Source organism: Diaporthe amygdali (genome assembly GCF_026229845.1).
Source record: "Diaporthe amygdali strain CAA958 chromosome Unknown NODE_2_length_3802984_cov_64_841326, whole genome shotgun sequence".
Classification (NCBI taxonomy): Eukaryota; Fungi; Ascomycota; class Sordariomycetes; order Diaporthales; family Diaporthaceae; genus Diaporthe; species Diaporthe amygdali.
The window spans coordinates 3,186,966-3,204,073 of NW_026517022.1; the positions used below are offsets into that span (position 1 = coordinate 3,186,966).

The window sequence follows — 17,108 nt, forward strand, 5'->3', positions numbered from 1 at the left end:
AGAAGACTTCAAGAGTCTCAAAGCCTTTATATCATGGATAGTTCCGGCATTGATGGTAAGGATTCAAACGGCGAATCAGTAAGAGGAGGAGGAGGAGGGTTGCGAGGTTTAATGGCTGAATACGTGCTAGCTAGGTAAGTGTGTCAAACTCCTAGGAGCGAACTAATTTAATATACTTATTTAGGTTCTCGACATAGTAAGGGGCATTTGCACAGTTTTTCATACGCGACTTATTATTTGGTACTGGCGGGCTAGCGTAGGGTTGGCGTCAGAAATGCGTAGATGCTCAGCTATTTCCCGCCCGAAACAGCCAACTCATTTATCTTCACGGCCACTGATTTCTTACTTCTATTGAATGATTCATGTAGTTGGGAGGTACTCATAAATGGAAACTTTGCACCGCTAGATTCGAGGAGGGCCAAGTGAACAGGATCTTTCATGGTTGGCACGGGTTTCTACTCATTTCATCTTCAATTATACAGTTATGGACACTGCGGCTTCAGGGATGCATAGCAAGTATCACGAAACTAAAAATTGTTACCTTTTGCCTTGAGGAAGTGCTAGGTGTCGTCATAAATGTGTGGCATTGAAAGGGGTGATGCAAACCATTATAACCTCCCAGATCCACTGGCGCCTGGAGTCGGGACAAACCTGACTCAAAAGTGTAGGATTCTACAAGCAGCATTCTAGCCAGTTGCCCATGAGTCACGCAACAAGATCTTCAAATAATAGTCAACCATTGGTTTTCAGCAAGCGCGATGAGGAACGAGACGACCAGTATAATCAGCGTGCCCGTAACCAGCCGGCACGTCACCCTTGGTCGATAAAAACCATTCCCACCAAAGATGTAGGTCCTGGGTCAGCTTTCCCGCAACCTCCTCGTCACTCAAATCGAATGGTTCATAACCCTGACCAATGGCACGAATCTGTGAGTACGCAGCTCTCACGCTCAAGATAAAATCCGAATCAAACGGTGTCACTGGCCAGATCGCCGACGTCACTCTACCGTCGAGCAAGTCCCCTGCCAAAGCAGGCTCCTGCACAGCTGGCCTCGCGATTCCGACCGCATCCACTACCTCCAAAGCAGCAAGCATACCTTCGGCTGTCCTAAGCCCCCCCGTAACAACGACTTTAGTCTTTCGTTTATGCTCCGGTCCCAGTGCAGGAACAATTCTCTCTGCAAATTCCAAAAAGAACGCTTCTCTTTTCTTTGTGCTCTCTCTCTTCCTGACTCCAGCCTTTTGAGCCAACTGCTCAAAGGTACCACCGCTAAGCTCTACGTAATCGACTGCAGCGTCTTGCCATCCCTTGACAAGTTCAGCCGCATCCTCTGTCGTCAAACCATCTTTTTGAAACTCTACAGAGTTCATCTTAATGGACAGAACAAAATCCGGCTGAGTACAAGCCCTGATCGCAGTACAAATCTCCTTGACGAGACGCATGCGGTTGGCTATGCTACCGCCATACGCATCGCTCCGCTTGTTGGTGGCCGGGGAAAGAAACTGAGATAACAGAAATCCTTGTGCACATTGGAGCTGGATTCCGTCAAAACCTGCAGCCTCCAGATAGGCAGCAACGTGAGCAAATGTTTGCGTGATGTTCTCAATGTCGGAGACTGTGGCTGCTCTCGCTGGAGCGAAACGTAAGAAACCTAAAAATGGGTCTAAAACATGATTGATTGGTTGCATAATCAATGAATCTATTACAAAAGTGTAGATAACACGATGAAGTTGCTTAAGATTGCCGTACCTTGTGTGGTGGGTGAGGCCGATATTGTTTCTTTGACCCATACCTCCCGGACGCTCCGACCCGGGTGGCATACTTGAGCAATAGCAATGCTCCCATTTCTCTTCATGGCTACAGCTAAGGCCTGGAAGCCTTCAAAACGCTCTCCATGGAAGGGGGCACTGATTGTAATGGTGGGTCGAGCGGCGTCGGTTATGTGTTCGTAGTCGATCATGACCTCCCCGGTTGTGATAATTCCCCATGTTGATTCACCCCATCTATGCAGCGCACCAGTATTAGAGTTACTAAAGCAGCATGAAATTTAGAAAGCAATCAAAGCTTGGGCTTTATGGTTCACACCGTTTGTAAAGTTCGATGAGCTCCTTTGTTGGCAGTCCTCGGGCGTCAAGTGTTGTTGGATGCCACGATGCAAGTGTTTCGCTCATAGCAGTTTTAACGAGCCGGTTGGGGGCGGTCCTTTTGGAAAATTCGAATTGCAATGGCTGAGCAAGTTTTGCAACATCGACTGCGTGAGAGTCTAACTGATATCGTCGAGCACTCATGTTGACAGCTTCGACAATGGAAGCACCTGGCAAGAAGAACGCCAATATCTGAATGTGTTCATCAGCCCGACCGGTGCAACTGACTTCATTCATACCTAGGAGTTCATACCTCAATCTGTGATGCAGAGGGATTGGTGTCTGCAAGGGTCAAGCTTACGGACAAGGAGGAAAATAGAACGGAATAGAAAAAGGCGCCGTCGGATTGAATTGTTTGCGTACATTCGTACAATGCGGAGGAGGTGAAGACTATCAACAAGCTCCAGTTTTATACGGACAAATAGACAATGACTCTCATTCATACTGTGAGCTGTCAAGGGGAAATTCTCCGTCGGCGACGTTCGAACACACGAGACTCAACCAGCATTTGTTGCATTCATCCTTGTATCCCGCATATTTCCCCAAAATTTTCAACAGTGTTAAATAAGCATTTCGTACTCGGAAGCGTTCGTACTCGGAAGCGTAGGTTTTTTGTCACCGTCGCTTCCATAGCTAACTTTTGAGACTGCCCTCTTCCCGTGGCGGAGAGCATGGTGTAGGACTTGTTGGAGGGCGTATGGGTCGGAATGATGTGCAACGCCTTCTTCATCCCATGCATAGGCAGCTTTCTGGTAGCATTTGACAAAACTCTACCTGCCGTTATTCCCTGCGTACATCCGGCTCTTCCCGCACCAATCCATGCCAAAGCCAACGCTGAATCGCTTGCTGCATGTCCCCGCACTATAAGCGCAAACGTCGGAGTGAATCTTGCGTGAATTTGTTCAGGGTCTGGAGTAGTCGTTGAGTTCGATCGACAGAAAAGACTTCGGCAGTTCTTGCCAAGATAGAGCTTGTGGTCCGTGGCAGGCATCACACGGGGCGAGCAGACAGACCTAATTCCAGGCATCCAGCTAGCCATCTGTTTTACCGAAAGCTTCTGGCCTCCCACATGCTACACTATGGTCCGATCTGAAAATATATTTCTATGCAGTGGTACATAGTGATCCACCTTTACCGTTCACTAGATACTGTACACTACATGCTTTGAATTAATATGAGGGACATGTGGTCCAAGCGACTTGGTTGGCCAGGTTTCATTCACTCATTAAGGTACTCGAACTCACATGCCTTATATTAATTCAAGAATTAGAATGTAGGTGCGGGAAATCTTTGTGCCTGTAGGTGAAGCAATCTGGTGGGAAGTTGGGTGCTCTACCGCGTCTGTCAAGCCGCGTGGAAGCCGTTACTCAATAGCGGGCGTCAAGCTTTAGCACATCTGTCACGCATAGCAGCGTCAAATTGACTTCCGGTAGACCTAAAGTTTACGCAGGCTAAGGAATGCAGCCGCCCAACATTGCGGTGTATTTGGATGACAGCACTTTGGGTATTTGCCGCTACGTTGTTTTCTTCCGACGTAGCTCGAGTGCCCTGCACACTTGCCGCCCTCACACATTTTGATGGCCAACGTGTGCTGTTTGACAAATTCGGCGCTGGTGTCCCTTAAAGTATTCTTGCTTGAATGTTTCTTTCAGTGCCGCAAAATAAATCAAAGCAATGGCTTCACGTCGCGATGCTTGTGACAGGTGCCACAGCTTGAAAACGCGTTGCGAAAGAATCGGCCCTGAATCGGATCAGGGCTCTGATGCTTGTCATCGATGTCAGCGGCTGGGCCTTAGCTGTGTCTATAGCCCACCGCTTCGGCTTGGTCGTCCGCAGGGGAAACGGGCTAGACTCTCTCCAGCAAGGACAGTGAACCGGCGACTAGAGCAACCTTCGCATGCCACTATTTCTGCGGCTCCATCACCAATTAGGAGAGGTCTGTCAGAAGATGTGGAGGAAAGTGAGGAGCAGGGTGATGGGACTACCTCGCCGGTCTCAAATCTGCACACCTTGGAACAAATTGATGATCAAAATCATCAAACGGAGCAGACGCCAACATCAGATCCAGAGTCTACGGTGTTTCTAAGCTTGCGGGTAGATCAAGATTGTGCGAGTGTACTAGACAACGCGTTGGGCGAGTTGGATCCGTCACTTTCATGGCCCGCTGGTGTCGAGTTGCAGGAGGAATTGCCACTGGCAATGTCGGTTTCGTCCCGTCATAATGATGTTTGGTCATCAGCAGTCGAGTCTTTCTGGACCACAGAATTCAATGTGGACCATGGTCGTCGCTTGAATAAGACGTCTGTGGGTGCCACACTGTCACCAGGTTCCCGTCTGGAGGTCTTGAGCCAAGAAAAGTCTGGTATAGGCGGCAGCACAGACGTCGATGCGAATCATCGTGGGTACTCGAACAAGACGCCCATAGATGCTGCGTCGTCAGCAAGCTCAAAAACGATCTTGACCGATGAAAATCCCAGCACAGAGGAGCTCTTATGTGGTCTACAATTGAAATTGCTGCGGGTGCACAGAACGTTCAACTCGCATCGACACGGGCAAAGTTTTGCATCCCAGATTCACGACATAGCCGGCACAGGGCTCTCTGGATCTGAGATGTGCCGAGTCATTGATGATACATATACTGCTACTGAGGATCTTCTGAACATCATGCGCAGTCTGTGTGGCGCTGCCTTAGACAGCACAAACGGAGTCAGTCCGGCTGAAGCCCAGACGAACTCAGTACATCTCCAATCATCACCAGCCCAACCAACGCGCTCATCACCTGTGTCTTCACTGGAAGCTGCCACCACCCTTTTCTTGTCGAGCTGCTATGCTAGTCTGATTAGCGCTTACGAAATCATCGTGGAGACTATGAAGGGGCAGAGCACAGAGGACACGTCTACCTTGCCCTGGCAGCTCGGCCCTCCAAGTGCTTCGGCCAGAATCCCCGCAAGCGGTGGAAGCTTCCCTACATTCAGCATGAACAACTCGCGCCTGGCCATGCCATCTTCAGTCAACTTGGGCTTGCATCTACACCTTATAAGCCACATGGTCCAACGACTCAAAGATTCGATGCAAATGTGTTGCGCTTGTCACAATATCAAAGGCAGAAATAGCCCGGCCACAGCTCTTGTTCAAACAGCTTCGTCCGAGCTCAGCCTGAGCCAGGAGAGCCTTGAGGATGCACTTCGCAGAGCCAAAATAGAGGTCTTTCGATAGACCAGCTCTTTCTGGCTCCTTTATCCTCAGCTCTCGACCGCTTCAGGCACTTGATGTATGTCTGGATAGAATAGAGTTCAGGGTCACCAGATCATCTTCCTGACTTGAACTTGATTTTTTACATGGATTTCTGTGGACATAATCTCATCAGCATTCATTCAAGTTGGATGTCGGATAGTGTTCTTGATCATTTTGCTCTATTCTTGATTGAAAATAGAGTATGTATGAGTTGGGCTGATATTACTTCCTTGTCAATCTGTACACGAACTTTTGGCCTGACGGGCTCTTTTTCTTAAACGACGCTATGCCATAGAGCAATGCCTCCAAATTACCTTCAGTGATTTTGACTGGGTGAGTCCTCAGGAGTCGGGTGTCCAGTAACTTCTGAACAGTGCTGTACCAGGTCTTGGCGAATTCACGCAAGGATGGGTCACCTGCCCTCTGCATAGGCGGAGGCCATCCGATGGGCTTACCAGGCAGCGTTGGGCCAAGAACCCAGCTGAGGTTCACTGTTGCAGGCCGTTTGTGGACATAGCTAGGCGGAGGCTCGAGTGCCGTCATCTTGCCTCCTGTACGCCCAAGGCACGCGTAACAAAACTCCATAGTCTCGGGTATTGAGACACAGTCGAGAACGTACTTCAAGGAATTCTTGGTGTATGCCTTGATTTTCTGCATGCAGTCTTTCTCGCGGTAGTCAAAAGCTTCTGCTGCACCGCAAAACTTGACCAGCTCGAAGTTGTCGGGAGAGCAGGTTGTAATCGGCTTGAGTCCTGAACTTTACACCTGAAGTCAGCCTTTTCATCCAATTTATGAAGAATCCTTGGCGATATTTAATACTGATTTTAAAAAGGCCAGGCATCACCCACAGCTTAAGTAGTTGGATCGCCAGAGTGCCCACTGACGTGCTACCACCATACACCAAGACCGTTGTCTCTTGGCTGGCAGGCTTAGTAGGGTATCCAGGAACCTGCAGATCGTGAAAAAGAGCTAGGCCTGCTGTACCAATGCCTATCCCTAGTGAAGAAGCATCCTCCATTGCCATGTAGTCAGGTATCTTCAACAGAAGTATGTCGAAGGCGGCAGTGTATTCGGCGAACGCGCCGATTCTCGGTGTAAGAGAATGCATCCCCTTTCGATTGATCAGCAACCACCTTCTACTCTCCGAGATATGTAAATCAGTCGTAGCTCACCACCACAGCACCGCAAACCCGGTCCCCAACAGCAATCGGGGCCGCTGTCCACGACTCGGACCCGATGGCGACCACAGTCCCTGCGAAATCATGCCCTGCAACTGCGCCGGTGGTGGCATTGCGTCCTTGCATTTTGATGTCTACTGGGTTGATGGCCACAGCTATAACCTTCACCATCACCCTGTCTGGCTCTAATTCAGGGACTGGTACATCACAAGATAGCTTCAACTCCCCCTTCTCGTCACTGATAATGGCCTGCTGAGACTTCAGAGAGTCTCCGTCGAAGCCCTCTTCATTCATGTCTGAGGTTGGCATCTGTTGCAAAGGATCCGATTTCTCGATACCGTCAACATGCAATGAGGGAAAAGCACAAGGCTGAGGTGTCCGTTCCTGACACACAAGAGAAAGTAGTGCACTAATCAAGACGAAAACGAACCAGAAGACGGTCCCACTGGCTTTCCCTCTGCATGGTTACCCTAGATAAAGTCACCGAGCAAGGTGGCGCAGCAATTTGTACCCTGTTTGAACAAGCTGCATCTGGGCGAAGTCAAAAAGCCGCCGACCGCCTACGGCGAGAATACACGGCGTCATTCCCATCAAGGACTCCGTTGAATGCCATGATGTCGCGAGCTTCATATCGGTCGGTGTCGGAGACATTACCCTGTCACGTTAGAATTTCATCCTAGTTAATGCATGCTAGATATCCGAGTAGAGCAGATGCCCTGGCTTCAAGGATACACATACACAAATGGTGGTACTGTAAGAAAACAGCCATGGGATCTTCTGCATCGGAGACATAGATCACTCGAAAGTTTAAATAAGACAGACTTGGTCCAATTTTGGGACTTACCACCAGCTTAGACTTGAACTATCTTGTCTCTGTGTCGTTCAAGTGGGACAAGACCATCACTATTGCCGCAAGCAACCATTATTTTGCCTAAGATCCATTTGAATATCTCCAATTAGATTTGGACGTCTTCTGTTCCCTTGCTGGTCAAGATGTCCCCCCTCAACAAGGAATCTAATGAACCGATAGCCATCATTGGATTAGGTTGTCGATTCCCTGGAGCAAAGTCGCAATCTCAACTATGGGATCTGCTCTGCAAACCGCGAGATATTGCGAAGAAGATTGATCGTTTCAACACCGACCGGTTTTACCATCCAGATGGGTCGCACCATGGCACTACCAACGTCAAAGAAGCTTATTTCCTAGACGACGATGTCAGTCAGTTTGACTCGGCGTTTTTTGGTATTCCCCCAGCAGGTCAGTAATACGCCTTGTGTCTTCAATTGAAACGAATCGACTGACAAAAGACATGTTTATCTTTACGTAGAGGCGTCAGCTATGGACCCCCAGCATCGTATTCTAATGGAGACCGTCTATGAGTCACTTGAAGACTCAGGTATGACGATTGCGGAGTTGCAAGGTTCAGATACCGCCGTCTATGTGGGAATCATGTGTATGGACTATTACATCTTGCATGGTCTGGACTACAACAGTATCCCCACTTACAATCCGACTGGAATCGCCAATGGCAATGCTTCCGCCCGAATTGCATATTATTTCGACTGGCACGGACCATGTATGACCATTGATACAGCTTGCTCGTCCAGTCTTGTAGCCGTCCACCTGGCTATTCAGGCCCTCAGAGCAGGGACTTCACGGGTTGCTGTGGCTGCCGGGTCAAATTTACTCATCTCTCCACTGGGGTTCATCTCCGAGAGTAAACTCAAGATGCTTTCACCGACAGGTCGTTGTCGAATGTGGGACGAAGCTGCTGACGGGTACAGCAGAGGTGAGGGAGTCGCGGCGCTGGTGCTGAAGACACTGAGCGCCGCGCTGGCGGACGGAGATCACATTGAGTGCGTCATTCGTGAAACGGGGTTGAATCAGGATGGACGAACAAAGGGAATCACCATGCCAAGCGGTGCCGCACAGGCGGCTTTGATTCGTGACACGTACGCCCGAGCTGGTCTTGATCTCCATAAAAAGACCCATCGACCTCAGTATTTTGAGGCTCACGGGACTGGTACTCCCGCCGGAGATCCACAAGAGGCGGAAGGTATCGACACCGCTTTCTATTCAGACAGCGATCCTGACACAGCAGAGAATACTCTCTTGGTCGGATCCATCAAGACAGTCATTGGTGAGTACCTGTTGTTTCGTGTTAATACAAGAATGGTTTGCATGAAAGCCAACACCTGCAATATTGGCCTTCCTTCCCAGTCTCTTTTTTCTCTATCCCCCCCCCCCCCCCAGTTTCCTTCTAAATATTCCCCTCAACTTCTCACTTATTCAATACACTAATTGCTTGGGATGCAAAGGTCACACTGAGGGCACAGCTGGAATCGCTGGCATTATCAAAGCCTGCTTGGCCATCAAATATGGCTCGATCCCGCCAAATCTGCATCTTCAGAACCTTTCATCATCCATCAAACCATTCTATAAGCAGTTGGAGCTCGTCACTTCTCTGAAGCCATGGCCTAATACTCCTGTTGGGACACCCCGACGAGCCAGTGTGAACAGCTTTGGTCAGTTCATCTCTCACCTAGTTGCAACATCATCTCAGTGGCATGTCGTTCATCTTCCAACTTCAACGACCATAATATTGATATGGAAAACTATATGAAACTGACCAGTAGACTCATTGTGCCTTAGGATTTGGGGGAACCAATGCTCACGCCATTCTTGAGAGTTACGAACACCTCGACTACACTTCTGAAAACTTTGTCTTTGACCATGAAATGATAACATCAGAACGAATTTGCTCCATTTTGCCTTTCGTGTTCTCAGCGCCTTCGCAAAATTCTCTTCAAGCTATCCTGGAAAGTTACAAGATCTACCTCCACACACCTAAGGTCAAGGATTTGCGTTCCCTTGCTTACACTCTCGCTTGTCGCCGATCGAGCTTCTCTCACAAGGCCTTTTTCACTTCCGTAAATCAGCCAGACCTGATAGCCAAGATAGAAGAAGCCATCGCTTCTGGTGTCGATAAGAGCAGCACATATTCAGTATCCGCGATCGATAGACGGCCTTCCACCCTTGCAATTTTCACTGGTCAGGGAGCGCAGTGGCCAAAGATGGGCCTGAACCTGATACAAGCATCCTCTCTGGCACGTCGCATTATCCATGAGCTCGACGATTCTTTGGCATCACTTCCAGAGGCTGATCGACCAAATTGGACAATTATGACCGAATTGGAACGTGGAAGCGGCGAAAGTCGTCTCGGAGAAGCTGCGATTGCCCAGCCTCTCGTTGCTGCGGTTCAAATTCTCCTGGTCAATCTTCTACGCCTTGCCGGTGTGGTCCTACGTAGGTGAACTTCTGACTATTTCATTCTTCCTAATTTTCCAATGAACAATTCTCGAGACGAGATCAATGACCTCGTTTCATTTTTTAAATGGCCCTTTTAGGCCGGAGCTCGTATCACTTCCAATGGCACACGTCTCCCTTGCGGTACACAATACTCGTCCTGTTAGATTTCAGAGCTCCAATTCGCGCCAATGAAAAGATCTGGACCTTTTCGGTCTGTTAGCTAATTGGAAATCATAGACACGGTTGTTGGCCATAGTTCGGGAGAGATCGCTGCAGCATATGCGAGTGGTTTCATCAGTCAGTCGGACGCTATACGCATTGTAAGCCCAATTTACACTCCTTGTTCACGTTAAGATCGGTCTTGAACTGGGAGCTTGAGCTGTATAGCACAATCCATTCATGCACATGGGGTCGAGACTTGCTGAATAATTAAGTCTGTGGGTAAGTAGGCTGACGAAAGCTTTAGGCGTATTATCGTGGCTTCCACAGTAGCAAACATACCAAGGCCGGTGCAATGTTGGCTGTTGGGACGTCTTTGGAGGACGCCGAAGAACTATGCAGTCTCGAAGACTTCAAAGGAAAGATTGTCGTAGCGGCTTCCAATTCGGCGACAAGCATCACTGTCTCGGGGGATGTCGAAGCGGTCAAGCACGCGCACATCATTTTCCAAGAGGAAGGCAAATTCTCCAGAATCCTCCGGGTTGACAAGGCCTACCATTCGCATCATATGAAACCGGCGGCCGAGCCTTTCCTAGAAAGTCTCAAAGCCTGTGAAATCGCAGTTTTGGCAAGAGATTCATCAAAACATTACCCAGCGTGGTTCTCGAGTGTACGTCCAAAAGGGGAGGCCATGAGTCGCAATGATGCCCTCAATGGCCAGTATTGGGTCGACAACTTGAATAGCAGGGTCTCATTCTCTCAGGCCCTTGAGACGGCCATTTATCACGGCTTGAACGATGCCGTCGATGTTGTCATAGTAAGTAGCAACAATGCCATTGAACGGTGCCCTACCGTCGTCCTCCAAAAAGAAGAAGGGTGGTCGGCGCTTATTTTGGGCACTGAACTAGACTTCTAACACCCATTAGGAAGTAGGACCTCACCCGTCCCTTAAGTCACCCGCAACAGAGACCATTGAAAGAATCATGGGTACTACAGTCCCGTATACAGGTACACTGGCACGAGGACACGATGATGTTGAGGCATTTTCGGCCAGTCTGGGTTTTGTATGGATTCATGGTGGAGACGTAGAGTTTGAAAAGCTGCAAAACTCCTTCCACGCAGACAGCGGTCGTCATAGCACTATCACACTCCTCAAAGATCTCCCTACCTTTCCGTGGAGCCATGACCGCCAATTGTGGTCGGAGTCAAGATACGGGATTCTTGGACGTCAACAACGTGGCCAATTCCATGACTTGCTTGGAACACGAACGCCTGATGGCACAGATGAGGAGTGGCGCTGGCGCAATGTCTTGATTCCGAAAGATCTTTCTTGGCTACCAGACCACGCCTTGCAGGGTCAAACGGTGTTTCCTGCGACGGGATATATTGCTCTCGCCATGGAAGCTGGCATGCAGGTCGCCGCCGCTCAAGCTGAGTCCCAAAAGCGGGAAGTTGTTCTTCTGGAGCTAACAGAGCTCAATATTCGCAAAGCCATTGCAGTCGATGGAAATGGGACAGAGACATTATTTTGTCTGACAAGGATCTCCCGTGCAGACGACATCATTGCGGCCGCCTTCTCCTGCTTCTCGACCGTCAGCAAAGATGCTGCCGCACGACTTATTCTGAACGCAACAGGGGAGATTCAAATACAACTGGGCAAGGTTGACCCAAGCATATTGTCCCCACGTGCCCCTGCACCTCTTGGCTTGGTACCCGTTGACCCAAAGTATTTCTATGACGAGGTTGACAGGATTGGATACAATTATGGACCAGCATTCCGAGGTATCACTACCATGAAGCGCAAACTTGGCTTTTGCAGTGGTACCATCAAGGTGCCTCCCACTAAAGGGGCCGAGACACAACTTCTATTTCATCCTGGTATGCTAGACGCTGCTTTGCAGGGCATGATGTGCGGATTCAGCTCCCCAGGAGACCGTCGTCTCTGGGCTTTGCATGCACCGTCGACCTTCAAGAGTATCTCACTTGTTCCAAGTCTTTGTGGCGCCAATACAACAGAGCAGGTTCACTTCGACACGTTGATCACCGAGTGCCCGCCCGGTCAAAATAGGCTCACAGGTGATGTGGAGGTATTCCAGGGCGACGAGATGGGCTTCAAGTCCATATCGATCGAGGGTGCCACATTCATACCTTTCACTGAAGCCAATCAATCCAATGATATCGACCTCTTCTCCCACACAGTGTGGGACGTAGAAGATCCCGACGGCAGCCTAGTCCTAGATGAGTATCGCGCGACGAAGTCAGAGGTTCATGCAGCTATGGACGCAGAACGTGTCGCATACTACTATTTGCGTACTATTCACCAGTCTATCACAGCGGAAGAGCGTTGTGCTCTGGATATACCCACTCATCTGCAAATGCAAGTCGATTTTGCCGACCATGTATGCAACCAGGTCCGTCTAGGAGATCATCCATACATAAACGTCGATTGGAATGCCGATACGTGCGACGGAATACAGGCAATCATACAAAGATATAACAGAAACGATCCAGACTTCATCCTTATCAAGGCGGCCGGAGAAAATTTGCCCGGCGTAATTCGTGGTCAAACAACATATTTGGAGCACCTGACAAAGGAGAAAAGGCTCGAGAACTACTACAAAGATGGGCTTGGCTTGGTACAACTGGATCGTCAGATCGGTGAGATGGTGAAACAGATCTCTCATCGATATCCTCAGATGAATATTCTTGAAATCGGAGCCGGTACAGGGAGCGCAACGGAGCAGATCCTCTCGCGGCTCAGTACAGCCTTCATGCTCTATACCTTTACAGATATTTCTGGCGGCTACCTGGAGAAGGCCCAGGATGACTTTTCAGCTTTTAAAGATCGAATGATCTTCAAGACGCTGGACATCAGCAGTGATCCAGTGGAGCAGGGGTTCTTAGCCGGCTCATATGATCTGGTCGTGGCGGCCAACGTCCTCCATGCAACCTCGGACATTAGGTCAGCAACACGAAACGTTAGAAAGCTCCTGCGGCCGGGGGGATATCTCGTGTTGATGGAAGTGACGGATACAAATCCCATACGTCACAGTCTTATCTTTGGCGGCCTCCCTGGCTGGTGGCGTGAGCATGCGAACCAGACGCAGTTCAAATGTGTGTCACTCGACCAGTGGGACGAAGTACTCCTCAAGTCCGGCTTCAGTGGCATCGACACCTCTACTCCCGTTCTTGACCCGGTAGTTATGCCAGGGAGCATCATCGTTTCTCGGGCCACCGACAAAGATGTTGCGGCACTGATGGATCCGCTGAACCTTGGGATTATGACGGTTCGTGACAAGCTCGACAAGGCATCAAACCTGTCCCGGACCGTTGTGATCATCGGGGGCAATCGCACAAATGTCACGGAACACCTTGTGTCTCACCTTGTGCAAATATTGCAGCCTTATCACTGTGAGTCCCATCTACAGCGCGGGATTATTCATGCGAGGTCATGGGAGGAACTTGACTTGAAGACGATCTCAGGCAAAGAACCATATAGCATCATCAGCTTGAGCGATCTGGACTTGCCATTCTGGAACGGAATCACCCATGGTCGATTCGAGAAGCTGAAAGCAGTTCTTTTGGGTGCTGGGTGTCTACTCTGGGCGACCTGGGGCTCTGATGGAGACAATCCTGATGGCGCGATGACTCAAGGCTTCTTCCGCTGCCTGCATCATGAATTGCCAGAAATACCTTTACAAATCATCGACTTTGAGAAGTTTCCGGACGACACAGCCGCCATAGATTGCAGATCCCAATCTGAGTTTTTGGCTGGAAGGCTCTTGCGCCTCGAACACACAGCAAGCCAATATAAGTCTAGGGCTATGAGATATATGACAGCCGATGAAGATGGACATGGGGAAGGATCGTTGCTGTGGACTCTGGAGCCGGAGATTCGAGTGCGCCAAGGGCGTTCGTTGATTCCAAGGCTGTACCCAGACATGGAGAGAAACCTTCGGTACAATGCTATCAAGCGAGATATCCTCCAAGAGGTTGATCTCGACAAGGCCATTGTAACCGTCCATTGGGATTCACACAAGAACAAATACGCCACACGAGAGGAGGTTGAGCAGTCTACGGTACCACATATTTCTGGCCATAGGAGGGTTCGAGTGACGTCTTCCTTGCTCGCGTCAGTCCATTTTGGCGCCGTCGGTCGCCTTTTTTGCTCATTGGCCATCGACCTTGACACCGCGGAGCAGGTGCTGGTCGCCTCCACGAAGCGTTCTTCTGCCATGTCCGTCCCTGAAGACTGCACAGTAATCGTCGAGATGGGACGGGGCATTGATGCGCAGTACTTGTCATTCCTTTCAGGTTATCTTCTCAGTCGATACGTTGTATCTCTGGTTTCCCCTGGCGCCATACTTGTTGCATATGATGTCGATCCCGGGTTGGGCTCTCTGCTCTCCCGTCAGCTCACTGACAAGAGGTGCAAGGTCCTTTTCATTGAGTCGTCTGTTTCCACTACAAGCAAAAATGTGTTGGTTCAGAGTCGGAGAAATCGGATTACTGTTCATCCACGGATCATGGATCGCCAGCTCCGAAATCTGCTACCCATAGACGCTGCCATCTATATCGACTTTTCACGAATACCTTCCTCTGGATCACGGCAGAATCTATCCGACTCTTCCTCCTTGGGTAACAGGATCGCATCTTTGCTTCCCGATCTCTGTAGCAAACACAACGCATCCTTAGTCATCGCGAGAGAGAGTTTAGTCGAACCATCCATGGTAGCTGAGCACTTAGACACGATCAAGCAGATCCTTCACGATGCAAACGAATTTGCATCGGCGCAGCTCAATGGAGTTCCCGACGGCATGCCTCTGCGTATGGTCTCCGTGTCCGACTTGGTCTTGAAAGATAATCATGACGGAGACGAACAGCAGCAGGACTTGAAGAGCATCATTCACTGGCCAGCAAAGGTTCCAGTGCGCGTTCAGCCCGTGGATCATCGCAAGGATCTATTTGTAGGTGATAAGACCTACTGGCTTATCGGCTTGGCCGGAAACATGGGCCGGTCCTTATGCGAGTTCATGGCCCAGCACGGCGCTCGCCACGTGGTTCTTACGAGCCGCAACCCCAAGGTGGACGAGCAATGGATTGAGAGTCTGCGTCGACAGTGGGGGCTTACCGTTGCCGTTCTAAAGGGCGATGTATCTTCTCGGGATGACATCCGACGTGTGCATCGCGAGATTATCGCCACAATGCCGCCCACTGCAGGCGTGGCTAATGGCACATTGGTGCTGCGTGACAAAGGGCTTGTGAACATGGATCTAGACACATTCCATGAGAACACGCGTTGTAAGGTTGAGGGCTCCATGTACCTCGATGAAATCTTCTCGGATAACACGCTAGACTGGGTAAGGCGTCACGTTCTCTCTCCTCAATCTCTAATATCTGTGATTCGCTAACCTAAAAGAAGTTCATCGCATTCTCTTCAATTGTGGCTATCGTTGGAAACATGGGCCAAATGGCCTACAGTGCCGCCAACACTTTCATGAAAGCTCTAGTCTCACAAAGACGAAAGCGTGGCCTTGCAGGATCTTCTATCGACGTCTCTCACATTCTGGGTGTCGGCTACGTCGAGCGAGAGCTCATGGCCATGCCGACGCAGCAAGCTCGTGACCACGCAGTCCGTCTCATGAATCACTCTGGAACGATTGTGATGTCCGAGCCGGATTTGCACCAGTTATTCGCAGAGGCCATCATTGCCGGAAGACCGAGCCCAAGCAACAATTCGGGGCCTGAGATCGTGACGGGCATCAAGACAGTTTCTCGTGATGAGTTGTCCGAGGTTATTTGGAGGAACCAGATCAGGCTCAGCCACTTCATTCGACACTCCCAGACCTCGACCGCTCCCGCGGCTGGCTCGGCAACGAGGGCGGAAACCGCAAGTATCAAAGAACGTTTGGAAACTGCGCGAGACGATGGGGAGTTTCGCGAGATAATCCAAAGTAGGACCACCATTTGTGATTCTTATAGACTTGAAAGTCTCAAAGGCTCTCTGCTAACATATTTTGTGATAGATGGTCTGATAAACAAACTTAAAAGTGGCATGATGTCTGGTGAAGGCAACTTAAGTGTCACCACATCCTTAGTGGATCTGGGAGTCGACTCTCTGGTTGCCGTCGAAGTTAGGACCTGGTTCTCTCAAGAGATAGCGTTCGATGTGGGAGTCCTGAAGATACTGAGCGGAGTATCTATTGAAGACCTGGTTGATGATGCAGTGCAAAGTCTTCTTTCCCACATTGGGGATAGAAGGGCCTCTGAGTCGGAATCTGGTGCCAGCAGTGACAGCACAATGCAGTCGGACGACAGTGCTGTGTTGGGTGAATTACTGTCACCAGTCACAACGTACGATGCAGGCCAACAAGTCAAGAGCGTATAATGATCGAGTATGGGGCACGAATGTTATCTAGTCGCAGCAACAATTCACAGTCTTTTCCTGGTCGTATAGCCAACCGTACCAACCCTACACGGTCTTCCATTTGCTCTTGCCACAAAGTTCCCTCCATACTCATCTTGACTTGAAAATTGATACAGGATTGGAAAAGTCATCTTGGTGCCACAAAATCAATAAATAGGCGTGAGTCGTCAAGGATGCCGCCGAGACAGCAGATATAGAGACTAGGTATCTAGACTGATACTTATCCGCGTGGATAGATAATTAGGGGAAGAAATATCTGATCCATTAATTAGTATGGCAGAGAAGTGCCTTTTATATCGCCGAATGGGGTGAGGCTTTCCCTGCAGCACAAAACAGTTCAGTTCTGGTAAGAGCCCCGGATACATCAACTTGCAGACAAATGAGAAAAGACATCGATTGACTAAGCCCTTTAGACTAGCAGTTAATATCAAAAACCCACTTCTTCTAAAAGAAAACCCTCAATTAACTGGTATTTAATGGAGCGCCGAAGACTTTCGTTTACCGCCGACGGCGCATTTTACCCAAGTCCAAGCACCGTTGGATTTCCATCCACAGAGGTCAATTCTGTACCTTGCAAAACACATATGAAACTTGCTATGTCAATGAAATTATTTTTTTTGAAAGAAAAACTTCCCCGATACATCGTTGTTTGGAAG

At 49.5% G+C, this 17,108-nt stretch overlaps 4 protein-coding genes across 4 annotated transcripts; 2 read left to right on the forward strand and 2 right to left on the reverse strand.

Moving 5' to 3' along the window:
- Positions 1 to 746: 746 nt before the first annotated feature.
- J7T55_012319 (NADH oxidase) lies at positions 747 to 2,288 on the reverse strand (the record flags this gene model as incomplete). Its single annotated transcript, XM_053137192.1, has 3 exons — positions 747 to 1,630; positions 1,750 to 2,003; positions 2,086 to 2,288. 3 exons carry the CDS (start codon positions 2,286 to 2,288, stop codon positions 747 to 749), a joined length of 1,341 nt encoding a protein of 446 aa, XP_053000118.1.
- A 2,055-nt stretch (positions 2,289 to 4,343) lies between these two features.
- On the forward strand, positions 4,344 to 5,360 carry J7T55_012320 (uncharacterized protein; the record flags this gene model as incomplete). The annotated part of the gene is made up of 1 exon (XM_053137193.1): positions 4,344 to 5,360. One exon carries the CDS (start codon positions 4,344 to 4,346, stop codon positions 5,358 to 5,360), a length of 1,017 nt encoding a protein of 338 aa, XP_053000119.1.
- Positions 5,361 to 5,386: 26 nt separating this feature from the next.
- On the reverse strand, positions 5,387 to 7,339 carry J7T55_012321 (uncharacterized protein; the record flags this gene model as incomplete). The annotated part of the gene is made up of 7 exons (XM_053137194.1): positions 5,387 to 5,421; positions 5,693 to 6,135; positions 6,263 to 6,489; positions 6,551 to 6,865; positions 6,987 to 7,026; positions 7,114 to 7,211; positions 7,295 to 7,339. 7 exons carry the CDS (start codon positions 7,337 to 7,339, stop codon positions 5,387 to 5,389), a joined length of 1,203 nt encoding a protein of 400 aa, XP_053000120.1.
- A 210-nt stretch (positions 7,340 to 7,549) lies between these two features.
- Positions 7,550 to 16,413, forward strand: J7T55_012322 (Beta-ketoacyl synthase; the record flags this gene model as incomplete). The annotated part of the gene is made up of 9 exons (XM_053137195.1): positions 7,550 to 7,814; positions 7,885 to 8,697; positions 8,876 to 9,082; positions 9,210 to 9,863; positions 10,104 to 10,186; positions 10,333 to 10,842; positions 10,952 to 15,385; positions 15,445 to 15,979; positions 16,052 to 16,413. The coding sequence occupies 9 exons, from the start codon at positions 7,550 to 7,552 to the stop codon at positions 16,411 to 16,413; spliced, it is 7,863 nt and encodes a 2,620-aa protein (XP_053000121.1).
- Between the last annotated feature and the right edge of the window lie 695 nt (positions 16,414 to 17,108).